Source organism: Curcuma longa, chromosome 11 (genome assembly GCF_044706935.1).
Source record: "Curcuma longa cultivar G26 ecotype Majalengka, Jawa Barat chromosome 11, ITB_CL_G26_1.1, whole genome shotgun sequence".
Classification (NCBI taxonomy): domain Eukaryota; kingdom Viridiplantae; phylum Streptophyta; class Magnoliopsida; order Zingiberales; family Zingiberaceae; genus Curcuma; species Curcuma longa.
The window spans coordinates 3367935-3383010 of NC_133871.1; the positions used below are offsets into that span (position 1 = coordinate 3367935).

General features: G+C 35.9%; 2 protein-coding genes and 1 long non-coding RNA gene across 4 annotated transcripts; all 3 read right to left on the minus strand.

Annotated features, from left to right (window-relative positions):
* Positions 1 to 5973: 5973 nt before the first annotated feature.
* On the minus strand, positions 5974 to 8097 carry LOC141838848 (BAG family molecular chaperone regulator 2-like). Of its 2 annotated transcripts, XM_074726443.1 has the most exons (5): positions 7982 to 8097; positions 7504 to 7880; positions 7139 to 7395; positions 6908 to 7054; positions 5974 to 6837 (listed from the first exon to the last, which is right to left on the minus strand). In XM_074726443.1, the coding sequence occupies exons 2-5, from the start codon at positions 7733 to 7735 to the stop codon at positions 6523 to 6525; spliced, it is 951 nt and encodes a 316-aa protein (XP_074582544.1). In that variant the 5' UTR covers positions 7736 to 7880; positions 7982 to 8097; the 3' UTR covers positions 5974 to 6522. The 2 variants fall into 2 exon arrangements, with proteins under 2 accessions (XP_074582544.1, XP_074582542.1); XM_074726441.1 differs by having other exon boundaries at positions 6908 to 7395.
* A 1356-nt stretch (positions 8098 to 9453) lies between these two features.
* On the minus strand, positions 9454 to 11353 carry LOC141840647 (protein yippee-like At4g27745). The gene is made up of 3 exons (XM_074728696.1): positions 11299 to 11353; positions 10763 to 10875; positions 9454 to 9884 (listed from the first exon to the last, which is right to left on the minus strand). Exons 2-3 carry the CDS (start codon positions 10853 to 10855, stop codon positions 9657 to 9659), a joined length of 321 nt encoding a protein of 106 aa, XP_074584797.1. The 5' UTR covers positions 10856 to 10875; positions 11299 to 11353; the 3' UTR covers positions 9454 to 9656.
* Positions 11354 to 11898: 545 nt separating this feature from the next.
* Positions 11899 to 14313, minus strand: LOC141837810 (uncharacterized). Its single transcript, XR_012602571.1, has 3 exons — positions 14253 to 14313; positions 13575 to 13719; positions 11899 to 12244 (listed from the first exon to the last, which is right to left on the minus strand). It is a non-coding gene; the product is annotated as an uncharacterized LOC141837810 (long non-coding RNA).
* Positions 14314 to 15076: the final 763 nt, after the last annotated feature.

The following is a 15076-nucleotide window of genomic DNA, read 5'->3' on the forward strand; positions in this document are numbered from 1 at the left end:
TTTAGATTTTAGGATTTAAGATTTTCAAAATACTATTATATTAAAATATTATTGATCAATTTGGTTAAAATTATTTAAACTTCATCAAAAATTATTTTAAAATAGTTGTAGAAGCTATTATGTAGCTGCTACAACCCTAAATCCTAAACTCGCCATAAATATATTGTAGCAATTACTATGTAACTTTTATATATTGTAGCAGCTACTCGATAACTTTTACATGGTGCAAATCTTAAATCTTAAACTTACCCTAAACATGTTGTGGCACTTACTAGATAGCTACTATAACATGTAGAAGTGACCCAGTGTAGGACTAGGAAACGATAGAAGAGGTGAATATTGCTAATTTAGAAAACCTCTTATTTTTCAAACACAAATCAAAGCCACAACGAAAATATTAAAATAAAAATTTTAACATGATTACTTGGTTCACAGTCCAAATTACTCATAACCTCGAGATGAATATGCAATCATTTATAAAGCACGGAGAGTAACATACTACTATTCCTCTATTAAAATAAAATGCACTATAAAATTATTCGATAACTTATATGATAGAAGCTTAGTGTAGGCTGTCAATGTAATCATAGCACGGAAAGCAAGGCTTTGATTCATAAGTAGAACAACAATGAACATAATTGAATTGAAGGAAGATTGATGAGGAGCCTTGAATCTTGAGCTTCTTTTATAGTCTTTATTTAGTTGATCGAATATCACATTCAATCGACTGATTCAAATCTTATCCTACAAAGTCAGCACTTAATTTCTAGTTTTTCAATCGGCTAAAACTCCAGATCGATCCACTGAATCCAAACTTTCTTTGCTTGTTCAATTCGATGAGATTAAATCGTCGTGTAATCTGCTTAATCAGTCGATTGATCCTCTTGATTGGTTGGCTAATTCTCAAGGTCTACTTCGCAACCCAATCACGTCTTATTCAATTCTTTATTTCCCATATATGTTCTTTTGTTCTCTCCAACGGTTATCTTCAAAGAATGTGCACATCGGCAGTTCATGGACCGATGATTTAATCATCTACGATGTATTGATCGGAACAATAGTTATCATGATGGAGAACATAGTCATCACGATAAAGTCAACACCGACTAGTGGATCATCATATGACACAAAACCTTCCAATGATGGTGTCAGAGTTGATGTAAACTTGTCGCCCAATGCTGCTCCGATTTACCTCCTTACAAATGTCTCTCGCGGGTTCGGTGCATGCATCTTGGATGATGGTTCATGTAAATCGATCGGATTTACACAAGCTTATAGGGTTGATTTTGAACCCTAAGTCTGAAAATAACTTCCAAAGTCTTACCAAATGACACCAATCCCACATCGTGAGAATGTGGGGATTGACTAGACTTAACGACTCGTGCAAATTCCTTTACCTCAAGTTAATCCTAATCTCTTTTTCGAAAGAGTGCACTCCATGATTTGCTTCGATTGGTGAATTAAGAAAAGTGTGATCATGACCTTTTTATTAAATACATCATAATCCATGATCTCTAAGTTGAAATTTTGTAGCAAGGTTTTTAAAAAGTTCCAACTCAATTAAAGTTTTCCTACTACTCCACCCAAATGGCCAAATCTCCTTCACGTTTTGCATCAATTCTAAATCATTATTTACAAGGAAAGTTTTGTTTGTGGTCGACTTAAAAAGACATAGAAAATTTTCATTTTGCCCCGTCAAAATTTTTTCTTCTCTTTCAATGCCCTTTCTAGGGTTAAAACTATTAAGACTCCGTTGGATTTTTTACTATAATTGATAAGAAATATAAGATTACTAATTTATGAAAATGATATACTACGGGACCCGTGCGCGACACCCGTGATCCACCATCGCTGCCACTGCCTTCGCCGCACCGTTCGACTACTACTGGCCGCCACTTCGGGCGCGATTGACGCGCCCCTCGCCCAAAGGCGAAACCAGGTTGATGCCTACCCCTGCTGTAGCCCAGGGGCTCAATGGTGATAAAAAGGTATAAATTTCGATATACTGTGGGAGAAAAGAAAAAAAATGAAAATTAGCCTGGGTGGTGGCTCACAGTTTGGGATCAGCCCGGATAAATCATCCGGGCTAGCTCCGCCATTGTCGACGCTCCGTCCGATGTCAGATTCTGATCGAATAGTGGTCGGAATCCGACGAATTTGGCTGGACGCGCCACTGCCGACTAGATGCGCTACTGCCGACCGCGTGATTTCGCTGTTTCCGACCGAATTACATCGGATTCCGACCACTATCTGGTCGAAATCCGACGTTGGACGGAGCGCCGATGAGTGGCGCGTCGATCGCGCCCGAGGCAGCGGCCGACGGTAGCCGGACGGCGACGGTGGAGAGCGTGCGGCAGCGATGGTATATACTAATTTAGGCGGTGTCTTTTTACGCACGATATGATTTGCGCACGTAGGATATCATTTCTCTACTAATTTATATACTAATTTAGAAGAGTAGAAAACATAACTTTTTATGTTCTCTCCTATAATAAAAATTAGGATATGAAATTATAAGAGCTCTAACATTTTTAAAGAAATTTAAAAAAATATATCAAAAGGGACATTTCTATTGGAAACATCTCTGACCAAGGATGCATCATCTTATAATAACAATTTTAATCTCGTGGGGTTGACCGTATAGAACCGTTGAGGTGGCGAATTCCACCTTTTATAAAAGAATAATAATTTTAATCAAAATTATTTTGGATATCAAATTATGGATGAGGTGTTGTTTTGATGATAATATTGTAAGAAGAATAACCACTTCTAAGTTACTCCAAGATGAAATATAAAGGAATATTTTAAATATCAAATTATGGGTGAGATGTTGTTTTATTCTTTTGACGATATAGATAATTAGAAAAACTATTTTATTTTTCTATTAAAAAATTTAATGTTTTTAAAGCTCAGAAGATAATTTGAAAAATAAAGAGTAACCCTAATGATTTTTTTTTCCTTTTCCAAAAGGTGTTTTGGAAGTGGAGTAGTAGGTGTTGGTGATGATGTTTCCAGGATGCGGCAAAAAGAGGTTGTTCTTCATGTCGTCATCTTATTGCATGTGGGAAACAAATAAAATGTGATTTGTTAAATTATTAAATCTTTATTTATTATTATTATTATTTATTTTTGTTTCTTGAGGTGGATGTTTATCTATTATTTAAAGAAACTAAATTAAAATTATTTTTTCAAAAGGAAAAGGAATTTAACTAGTGCCTTCCACCTTGGTGCTGAGGTAGCTTTGGCTGTAATGGGGAGACAAAGTGATCATCTTGATATTGAAGTAAAAGAAAGTCAATCTTTCTCCATTTGTGTGTGATTTAGTCACCACTTCTATGACAAATCTAACCATTCCCTTAGTCGATTGGATCGAATCAAATCCTCTTATTGAAAGTGGAATCTATAAGAGGTTTGTTAAAACCATGGAAGACGGCGTGGGACACTAGTGTTGACGGTGCTAGTCTCGTTGTGTTAGATGGTCTTCGAAAGGTATGATCTTTCACATGGAGCCAACTCGTTGTGCGAAAAGATAATAAAGAGTTTTAACTCTTTCGCAACATTATATTGCGAAAAAAGTTGAATCTTTAGTATAATTACCTAGAAGTGACTTGTGACTTGTGGTTTCATCATAGTGGAGAATTCCACATCAAATTAGTAGTGGTGTCCCTACTAGATCCAAGGTTGTTTCTTTGTCATCTCGTCTCTTTGCCTCCTATAAATTAACAACCCTTCGCGGCATACTTCTTCGCTCCACATCTCAATTAAACGAAATCGGTGAAGTAGAAGAGCAAGAGCAACAAGAAGAAGAGCACTTGAGCAAGATCAGTCAATGGGATCAAGAGTTTTATTGAGTTGTCATGGAAATGGGACTAGCTTTTGGCACACTCCGATTCCATATCTTTTTGGAGGTTTAGGGGCTATGATGATCCTCATAGCAGTGGCTCTCCTGATGCTTGCATGCTCTCGGCGAAAATCATTTGTCGATAATGACCATCCAAGCTTGGCTCCCGAGCTCGAGGACACTAGTATTCAAGTTCCGACTGATTTGGAGCCCGGATTTGTGGTTATCGTGGCCGGTGAAGACACACCTACCTTCCTTGCAAAGCCTGTGCCATGTGTTCTTCGTGACTCAAGCTCTCTTCAAGGATCCTAATTCTTCATCAAGCTTTTGTTATTTCCTTTTCGTTTTGTTTACAATTTGCGGGTGATTACAAACTCGAGCTTAATCGAGGAGAACTTGTTTTATAGTATGAATTTGTCATGAGTTTCAAGAAATGTTTTTCGATATAAAGTGGTTTGTGTATAATCCCATTGTCAAAACAAACACCTTTCTTTCTTCTTCTCCCTTTGCCACTTCCTTCTATAGCTTCTCTTCAAAACAGTCTCTCTTCTATACCTACGATCGGTCGTATACTTATCATCGGAGGTAGAACATGAGTAAACGAAAGTGTCTTCATTGGTCTAAGTGGACTAGATTAGACTCTGATCGATGAAACTGATAAAATTGATTTGGTTCAATTCGAAAAGCACAAATAGTAAGGTTGCTGCTTCTTGAAGGAATTAAGTATCTGGGGTAGGTTTTGTCTATTGTATGTCCACTTCTATGAAGCTTGTGGGGAGCATAATGATCACTTCCATTAACCTCCTTTTTTTGAATCCAACCATTATTATTATTATTATTATTTTAATTTTTAAAGCTTTGCAAGTTCTCAAAGGTTTGATGTTTGGATCCACTTATGTTAGCATGGATCACCTTTCGATGTCCATTTTGTTTTGTATCAAGAGACTTGATCTAGTCAATGCGCGCCCAAATGATGCAAGTCAACACAAGTCTAAGGCCGGCAAGTCCTTATTAATCAAATCGTTTGAAAGGGCTAGGAAACCTTTATCGTCGACAATTGCTATGCTCTTAGACTTGAGTCGATAACTTCACAATACGAAGTTGTTATTGAAATTCGACTCATCTTGCACCACCACACGGACTAAGGAAGGTCGGGCAGAGTGAGGTGAGGAAACATGGCCTCTTCTATGGGCTTTAATAGCATACATAAATGGTTTTGAACTATGTATTTGTTTCTACACATGGATAAGAATATGACAATTAAGTCTCACTTCACTGGCCACTCCAGAAATCTAATATTGTATATACAAATGCAATTTTATATTTACACTATACTCATTACATTAAAGGGGAACTCGTAGCAATAAAGTTGTTGCTATGTGATCAAGTAATCACGAATTTGAGTCGTAAAAATAATCAATTATAATGTAGGATAAGGATGTATACACTAAACCCTATGTGTTAGCCTTCGTACTCTTATCTACATTCCTACGCCTCTCTAAATAAAATCTCTTTTGTCAAGGAGGGCTCAAGGTGAGAACTATTGTTGACATGGTAAACAAAAAAAGTGACTGCAGTTGTGACTACAAGTGCTTGGTACTTCTTCTATCATTGAATAAGGTTAGATATTGTCTGAATATCGATTTCTAGAATTTGGGGTCTCAATCCATGAACTTGTAGACCCAAATTTAATGGCTTTAGGAAGTAGGATAACTTCCACTACAAGTCCACATGGTGGAATCTTTGTCTCCCTTGGTAGAACAGGCACATAAAAAAGACAAGAAATTTACCGTGGTTCGACATAAAGAAACCTCTTATCAAAGAGATGTTTCAATCTTTCCTAAACACCTCTCTCATCAACATTGATGGAAGGAAGTGGAAAACCACACCTCAATGCTCCTTGAACACTAAAAAAAGACTCTCTTCAAGAAGAAAAATCCCCTCCACAGGCTTCTTGGTCTCTAACAATGAGGGAGTGTCCTAGGCTTCAGAATGCTCTCTAGTGTCACTATGCAAAATCATACAAAAAGTCATCTAAAACAACATGATTTACTTAGCACTATGTCTGTAGCTGTAGCTGGGATCTATTAAGCCCGATATGTGGCCGAATCCAAGTGCTATTTTGCTTTTGTGGAAGAAGAATCTACTTTTGTGGAAGGATACACAAACCAGCACATGCTCTTGAAATGATTGATCTTTATTATCAAAAGCATCGCCCTGTTTGTGTATATTTGATGCATGAAGAAAGGCATCTCAATACAACCAACCAACATTTCAACACAACTACTTTGTTTTTTATGCACTAAATGATGATATTTACTCAAGTAAAAGACGAAAACAGGAACAACAATTCATTCCAATTAAGGATCTAATCATACTAGTCTCAGTTGAATGTGTTATCAATCACCCTACAGCATGCTATGAAATGTAGGCTCTTAGTTTTAACTCAAATGGTAGACAGAAGAATAACAATCATTCGTTCATTATTTTTCATGGATCTGAGTGAAACCCTCTATCAAGACAAGATATGCACACAAAGAATTAGAGTAATAGAGCAGAAGGAAGTGTTGTTTTAGAGGATCTCACCAGAAATGAAAACAGCTACGAAAGCATAATCACACACAATGTTGCTTCCAAGCCAGGAAATTTTGTTTTTCCTCCTGTGGCAATGCATCAGATGCTCAGAATAGCTCCCAGGCGAATCTTGGATGATGAGTAGGCGGGGCAACGGAGGTGACTGTGGTGGCGGCAGCGGCAGAGGTGGATGGCAAGAATATAGAATCAAATTTCTCCCAGTTGGTTGTTACTACCACCTTCTTTTGCTGGGGTTGCTGCTGATACTGAGTCTGAGTTTGAATTGGATGTTGTTGTTGCTGCAAGTTCCCTTTTTGATGCATTTGTTGTTGGTGTTGTGGCTGATGGTTCTGTTGTTGCGGCTTTCGATTCTTGATCTTGATCATGTCCAGTGTTTCAACGTACTTTTGGACTCTCTTGATCTGATCCAAGCAAAGAATGAAGTCAACGTTTGTGCAAGCAACGACTGTTTAGTGGCAGAATTGATCTTACCTGCAATCCCCTCTGCAACTTCACATCATATTCTGCAACAATGGAATCCAATTTGATCAGCTCATTCATCAGCAATTCGATGAGATTGGTCACGTCGTTCTCCACCACCCTCCCACCTTTGCTCACAATCGCATCCAACGCCGACACCTGGTCAATTATTGGAGAAAAAGATCGAATTGTAAGAAAAGTGGTAGATGGTGGCTGCGGCGGACGGCGGTGGGAGATTATTACCTTGGAGGAGAGGCGATCGACCTCGAGGCTGATAGCGGAGATGGACTTGGCGGCTTTCTCCATCTTGTTCGTCTTGCGCATCTCGATCAAGCGCTTGGCCTGCGCCGTGGAGTCTTCCAGAAGCACCAGCTTCGACTTGTCCTTCACGCCGGCGGTATCGAGAAACGCTGACGAGTCCCGCTCCTTGTCCTTGTACATAAGCTTCATGTCGAGCGGGTGAAGATCAGTCCTGGAGGAGAGAACTTTCTTCAATTCGCCTGCGCAGCGCATCAAATCCATCGAAACACTCTCAATCAATTCATCGAACACCTTGCTGATCAACCGAACAGAAAATCCAGGAAGAAGAACGAATTAGGATTTCTTACCGAAGGTCGCCTGAGAACTGATGTAGATCTCGTGATACGAGTCGCCGTACTTGACCTTCAGGCGGAAGGTTGGCACCGGAGCCGCACTGCCGGAGTCACTATCGGGGTCGCGCTTCTGGACCAACATCCCACACGGCCTGACCTCCCAATCCGAGGACTTCTTCTCCGGAGGCAACTCCTTAACGGGGGCAAACGCCGCCTCCGACCCAGTCTCAGCTCTCCTCGACCGCATTCTCAGATCTCTCCTCCCAAATCCCCAAACGGAAGAAGCCGACCGACAAGATATCGCCTCTAATTCACACAAATTAAGCTAAAATACAAAAACAGCAGCAGAAGGAGCAATTTTTGCTGCTCCAAACTCCGATTGCTTCCCCTTCCTGCAGAACAGAAGATATTGGATTGTGAATGTAGAAATCGAAAGAACAACTAGTACACGAAATCAAAAGCAACCGTAACAAGCAATGTCGACAAAAATTACAGCAAAAGAAACCAAAATCTTCTCCTTCGCTCCTCTTGCTCCAAAAGTAACCTCGAAGAAGAAGAAGAAGAAGCTGAAGAATTAAGCATGAAAGAACTTCTGCTAAAAATCTCATCACCATTTACAGCTAACGTAACAGCTGTTATAATCGCCGGCCACAGCGAAACTGAAACGCTTTTATGTCGCTGCCGCACGTTATAATCTGTCTGCGACAACGGCATAACTCGGCGGGCCCCGCCCGTTTTATTCATCCTAACTAACCGTTCGCGCGTCTTAATATCTTTCGTTACCCGAAAGACCACCTGCCTTGTGATTGTGGAACAGCGAAGGATACGGCTGTGGGTGCGCTGAAATCGGTCAGTTTTGTCGGCAAGACGAGATGGGGTCCACACGCCCACCGACAGCCAGTGGTGGCCGTCCGATCCGCCAGCACGTGGTCGACGAACTTGATGCACACCGTACGATGGCTTAGATGATTAAGATGTAATTAACAGACGAATACTGCTATGATGACAAATTGTATTTTTGAATTTATTTTATTGATTAATGAATTTAATATTGTAAATTTATTTATTCATTTAAGAGTTTTTATTTATTTATTTACAAGCTTATAAAAAATATGTTGACAAATACAATTCATAAACTATCAAAGATGTTTATTAATACTCATGATTCATAAATTTTATTATTCAGGAATATTAATAATAATATGATTAACCAATAAATTTAATCGAGTAAATTGTTTTAACTAAGAAATTAATATTTTCTTCCATCCTTACCGAAATTAAGGGCTCAATTTTATTAAACATATTTATTTATGGGGGTGGAATACCTATCAACATTATTCTTCTCTATCAAATTAAAGAGTATCAGAAAATAATAACAAATATTTGCCTTTTTCAATTTTGTCTTACAGAAAATAAAACTTAAAAAAAGTTTTCGATTTTTCAGAAAATAAAAAATGGAAACTAAATCTTCACAAATGAACATGGTATTATTCATGATCAACAAATACAATCACTGTCTAAACATAATTATGAATGAATCAAATTTTTGTGTCATCAGCAGCAGATTATAAAGTCATAAATGAACAAGTCTAACAGTTTATTATTTATTTACAAATTTGATATTCATTATTCATAAATTTTATTCATGAATATTATTCACAATTTACCATCCAAGTTAAATATTATGATCAAACTTATTTATTTAATTTAATAAATTATTCAAGCTCATTCTTTTAATTGATATTATATATATTATATATCTTTGACTGACATATAAAGTTCTTATCAAACTTCAATCAATGAGATAAAAATTGAAACCACTTTCATGTCATGAGTATCGATTGCTTCGACACTTAGATCAATTGAACACAGATATTTTTCATCCCATTTGTGTCAAATTTCTTTCAGATTTATCGCTTAAACAAGAAGAATGAAAGAAACCGAGACAGTAAAGGATTGATCCAACTGCAAAAGATTTTATTTTCATGGCTTCATGAGCCAACATCCACAAGACAGTCTGATATTTACATATTTTAACAGAAATAAAAAAGAAGAAGAATGCACAATTAAGGAATTTGACTAAAAACTTAACAAAAAACAAGGTTCTATCAATGATTTAGATCACACAAACATGATAAGCATTACCAGATTGCTCATTTAGGAGTTGTTTACCAGTTTTCCTTGGCGATCTTTGACTTCTCGAATATGAACTTCCCTTCTTTGTACTTTTGTGTTTCTTCATATGCTCTTTCATACTTCCATCCCAACACCTCGCGACAATCACGGCAGTAGATATCAGCAACCGTGTGTAGTCCTGTCGTTAGCTGCCTATCTTCCTTTGGACCGACCATTATGTTCATGGCGTGAGAAAACAGAAAGGCACGCCCGGTCCTCCCCTGATGAAACATCGATAATTAGCAAAAAGTAGAAGAGTCATATGAAGATCCCTAGTGGAGGATGGACGGTAGAATTTATCGACCGCCGTATCTTCTATTGCATAGAATGATATACTTCAAGCAAGTTAACATAGACTTATCTTCTAATAACATCCACTAATATAGTCTAGATGATGAATCTATGAGCTTTTTCATTTCTAGCGAAAAAAAGATACTATATCTTCTACCATGTAAAATGATTTGCTACTTCGATTCAAGTTAAGTCAAATACCATAGACAAAAGGAACATTGGTGACCTTCTTAGTCCCAACTATTCAAAATTGTTCGATGGCAAATTGAAAGGATAAACATATAAAGAAGATGGAAATGTGTAAGCAGGAATGGCAAGAAAATACCCTCATTGAATGGATGTAACTAAAAAGGATGGTAACTTTTTCACAATCAGTGTGTTAATTAATGAGTTATGAAGGATTGATGCTTAAATTTCTCTCTTCAAATATCCCTCTTTCGACTTGTATTTGTCAAAGGAAATAAGCAATAGAGTATCGATCCTTCCAACCATTGGTCGCTCTCAATCCACCCTTCAACTTATCTCTACTAAATCATTAGAAAGTCATACTAAGGCATAATAGAATGTATATAAAGAATCTAGCTGAAGTCCTTGAACTGAAAACTAGAATTGACTCAGTTTTGGAGCTAGAACAACTTTTGTTCGAGCAGAAAACTATATAAAGATTAAAAAAGTTTCACAAATCACAGCCATATGCATTAAAAACAGAGGAAAAGAACACAGTAATAAATTTATTACACTTCCTAATTTTGCATTTCATTTTCCAGAAGCAAAGAAGACATAAAAAATGCAACTGTAAGAGATTCACCTGGAAAGCTTTGGATATGATATCATCATGAAGGGAAACATCGTTTCCACAGTTGCTGCAGCTGTAAACTCGAGGCCCTCCCAAGTTCGCCATTAATCGCGCCGCACTCCCAACTGCCCTCAATCGAACAAACCCAGAAAGTTAGCACCTTCCTGTGAGAATCTACACTCTACACCAGGAAAAACCTTAACCCTAGAACACTTGCATAAGCACAGGAAGCAACAGGCCAAGATCGCAAAAACCTGAAAACCCCAAACCCTACATCGAGAAAAAGACAAATATATCGATTGCCGGCCGCCGCTTGTTCCAATGGATCGTAGGAGGCAGGAATTTCGAAGAAAGGCGGATAAAGAACAAGGCGGTTGGAAAGCCGAGCAAGGAAGAAGACGAAAGTGAGGAGTCGCAGCGAAAGAGATGAAACCATTAATCAAACAAAAATCTGCCCTCTGATCGCCTAAACGACGAAATGAAACAAATTTGGCTGCAAAATACTCAATTTCGAACATCGATTCCTTGAGCAGAGTAAGGATTTGTACCTTCTACCTTGAATTGGAAGGGATTGAAAGGGGGATTTGGGGTTTCCTGCCGTGAGAAAGGAGAGAAGTAATGGGAGGACTCCGAGCTCTCTCTCTATAAAAAAAAAAAAAAAAACCTGGCTTGTGCCCGGCCGCTTAGACTGGACCGGGTCCAAAATCGGCCGAAGCGACCCGGTATGGGCCGCATGGCCCGTTATTTTTACATATAAAAATATTAGTATTATTAATATAATTATTCTATAATAAAAACATTTTACCTTCAGTATCATTTATTTTATTTTAATGTAAAACTAAGACAATTAAGTACTTAAAACTTTAACTTTATATTTAGAAGTTATTAGAACTCTTATTTTGAATTTATTTAATTATTATTAGCTCTCTCTATTCTCAAATATTAAATTTAATTAATTCAATAAATTAGTCAAACTTATTAATTAATTAATTATATACATATTGGATAAATAATTTTTATCAAAATAAATATCAAATTCACATAGAAAAGTTTAGTTCATTTAAATAAACGGATGAAAAAGGACAAAATTAACTCATGTAAAAAGAGATGAAGAACAAAACTAACTCAATGAATGAAACCCAAGAAGAAGTATTGACGAAGTATCTACTTAAGAGAAATTTACTATAATTTTTGTCGGAATTCCTTGTTCTTTCAATCAAGTGATTTACCAAAGTCTCGAATCGTGATGTCGTGAGAGTGATATTCAAATATTTCGCTCCGTCCGTAGCTATGAACGGAAGGTTGATCTCAATCTGGGATGTCGATGACAGTTCGATCTTAGCCTTCTCTGCTCTTCGCAAAACCCCTGTAGATCTAGTCTATCTTTTGAAAGATAATTGCTTAAGATCTCTTGAATTCGTCAACCAAGAATTCAACAAGGGCATTGTCGAAATCTTCACCACCCAAGAAAGTGTCACCATTTGTAGCTTTGACCTTCAAGTGAAAATGGAAAACTTAAGAAATCAATAAGAGACAAATAAATACTGATATTAAAGGATAAAAGCATCTATACCTCAAATACAAAGTACATTTAATTTGCTTTCCACAATAAGTAGAATGAATGAAATTCAACAACAAATTTTGATGAAGTATCTACTTGAGAAATTTACTATAACAAAATCTTCCTCTTACACAACATTTAGGGATGGTATATCATACCATATCGAAAATTTTATATTATACTGTATATCATATTGAAAATTTTGATATTAATTTAAAAAATATATATCGATATCATAACGAATTTTCAATATGATAAAATTCCATACTATTCCTATCAAAATTGTTCATATATATATATATATATATAATGTTACATTGGTGTTTGGATTTCAAAATTCAACACCATATTATTTTTAAAACTCAATACCACTTAATCAGAAAATAAATAATTTATAAAAGAATTTATTTGATATATATTAAAATATTAAAAAATAATAAATCTCATACTGATATCGAAAAGTTTGATACGGTATAATACCATATCAAAATTTTTGATATACCGATGTTTTCAATATGAACGATATATATCGATATGATATGTACGGTATACTAAAATTTTTAATATTTTTCTCGCCCTAACAATATCACTGTCTCATATAGGAGCGAGCAAAAAGTCGATTAAACCAAAGTAATCGACTGAACCGACTGAATAAATGAACAGATCATTTATAATAAACATATAGTTAACATATAACATTCTGTTTTCAAGTATGTCAACGCATAATATATTTTTTTAAATCACATACTATATACATAATATAAAATCATAAACAACTAGATATGTTACTACTATTTTCATTAGGACTGACACTAGGATAATAATAGATAGATCATTACTACTCTCATTAGGACAGATACTAGCACAGTAGTAATCAATACAAATTCTATCTTTCTATTCTCAATTAGGATAGTGATCTAAGGTATACTGGCATTGGAACTCTTTACAGAATCTCCATTCAATTTCTCCTTTGGATCCACCTTAATCACATTGAGATGCTTTCGAGATGAAACAGCTCTTTTGTCAACTTCACATATGTGATACATCTTTCATAGAGCTCTCATATACGATGTGGTACTTTATTGAGGTGTAGTAGAAGTGATTGAATCAATGTTCAAATGAGATGATCTCAAACATGAATACTGAGGTTCCAACAAGCAATTCACCCTTTTGGTTAAAAGCTACAACTAATGGTGTGGTACGAGCTCCTTCAGAATTCTCTATAACTTTAGCATTCTACACAACATCTCAAAGAAGATTTACCTTTCGAATGAACCGAAAATAGTCAATTAACAAAGAGACTACAGAGAATATGGATGAGGTATGCAGCCTTTCCCTCCATAACAGCAACACAGGAGTTGGTGGTGCCCAATTGATTCCAATTATATCATTGCCTGCAGGCTTTGAGCTGCACAAAAAAAAAAGTCCTTGGTGAAATGAACTCCAACATAAACTATTACATGTTCAAGTAGTCGACCGAAACTAAATTTAATGATATTGATAGATTGTGCAAGTAAATATTGAGTTGATACCTAAAAGATCTGCATATTTTTAATATTCATACATTATATTATGCTATATTTTTTCCCTTCTTTGTAATGGTAACTCAGCGTAGTTAATTAACACTTATAAATTTGTTTTAGCTTCAAAGTATATGCACACCTAAGTTGCAAATTATCAATCAGTTGACGATGGTTAAGCACTTAGAATGCTGATGGAAGAATATGATCTTTCTTATGTATGAACAATCATGAAATTCATCTGACTAAGGGTTAATACTCTTTCCGACTAAGGGTTTTCCCCCTTTATTTTAGAAGGAATGCCAAACTGTTGGATACGTAAATAACAAAAGTACAGGAGAAAGATCTGAAATTCATCTGATTAGGGATATAAAAGTGAGAAATTCGAATGAAATGATCAAAGAAAGAAAAAAGAGCTTACAGATCTGAGGCGCGAGGACAGTAGGTCGCGCCGCCTCATAGCTCGAAGTATTACGAGCAGGCGAGCGAGAGGAAAAGTTGTTGATAATTGACTTTATAATAGAGTTAGTGGATTAATAATGACAGGCAATTAGTGATAGTAGCGGTATTTAGTGGTTAAGAGAAAAATATTTATGTTCAACATATCTGTATTAATTGAATTAGTGGAGTATGTTTATGGATTCAATGATTTATTTTAATTATATAAATAATTTATAAATATGTTATATATTGATAAATGAAGATATTAAAAAAATTATCATATAATGTCTTTGTCTATATTTTACCTCCTGCTATCTTCCTTTTTTTATTATCCAAAAAAAAAGTGCTTAGGACTTTAGAAGAGGCGAGCGAAGGCAAGAGAAAGAAAAGTAAATAGGAGGACGGAGAATTTTAAACTTTGATTGAAAATAAAAAGTAAAGCAATTTGTTTAGAAATAAAGAGTGAGCAAAAGTAGAGACAGAGATGGATAATCTTTAACCTTCTTTATTCATAAAAAGGACACCTCAATTTGAGATGTAAGTGAGGGAAAGGAAATCTATTTTTTTTATTTTAAAATATAATTTTTAAATTATCCCTGTTTCAATTCTATACTTTTATTGTGTTTTTCTATCAAAAAATGTTGCCCTCTTTATGTTTTTTCTTGTTTTTCATGATACAAGCTGTTCTTCTCTTTTTGCTGTTGCTAATTGTGTCTTCCTCTTACAGCGATGATATCTATTTTAAAAAGTAAGATTTTTTTAATAATTTTATTTTTTATTTTTTTTCTTTCAAATAGAATAATA

Bases quoted from the DNA above. Each gene is read 5' to 3' on its own strand.
- LOC141840647 (XM_074728696.1), bottom strand. From the start codon at position 10,855: ATGGCGAACTTGGGAGGGCCTCGAGTTTACAGCTGCAGCAACTGTGGA. The intron at 9,885-10,762 runs GTGAATCTCTTA...ATGTTTCATCAG, and splicing joins TCATATCCAAAGCTTTCCAG to GGGAGGACCGGGCGTGCCTT.
- LOC141838848 (XM_074726441.1), bottom strand. From the start codon at position 7,735: ATGCGGTCGAGGAGAGCTGAGACTGGGTCGGAGGCGGCGTTTGCCCCC. The intron at 7,396-7,503 runs GTAAGAAATCCT...TGCGCTGCGCAG, and splicing joins CAGTTCTCAGGCGACCTTCG to GCGAATTGAAGAAAGTTCTC. The intron at 6,838-6,907 runs GTAAGATCAATT...TGCTTGGATCAG, and splicing joins AGTTGCAGAGGGGATTGCAG to ATCAAGAGAGTCCAAAAGTA.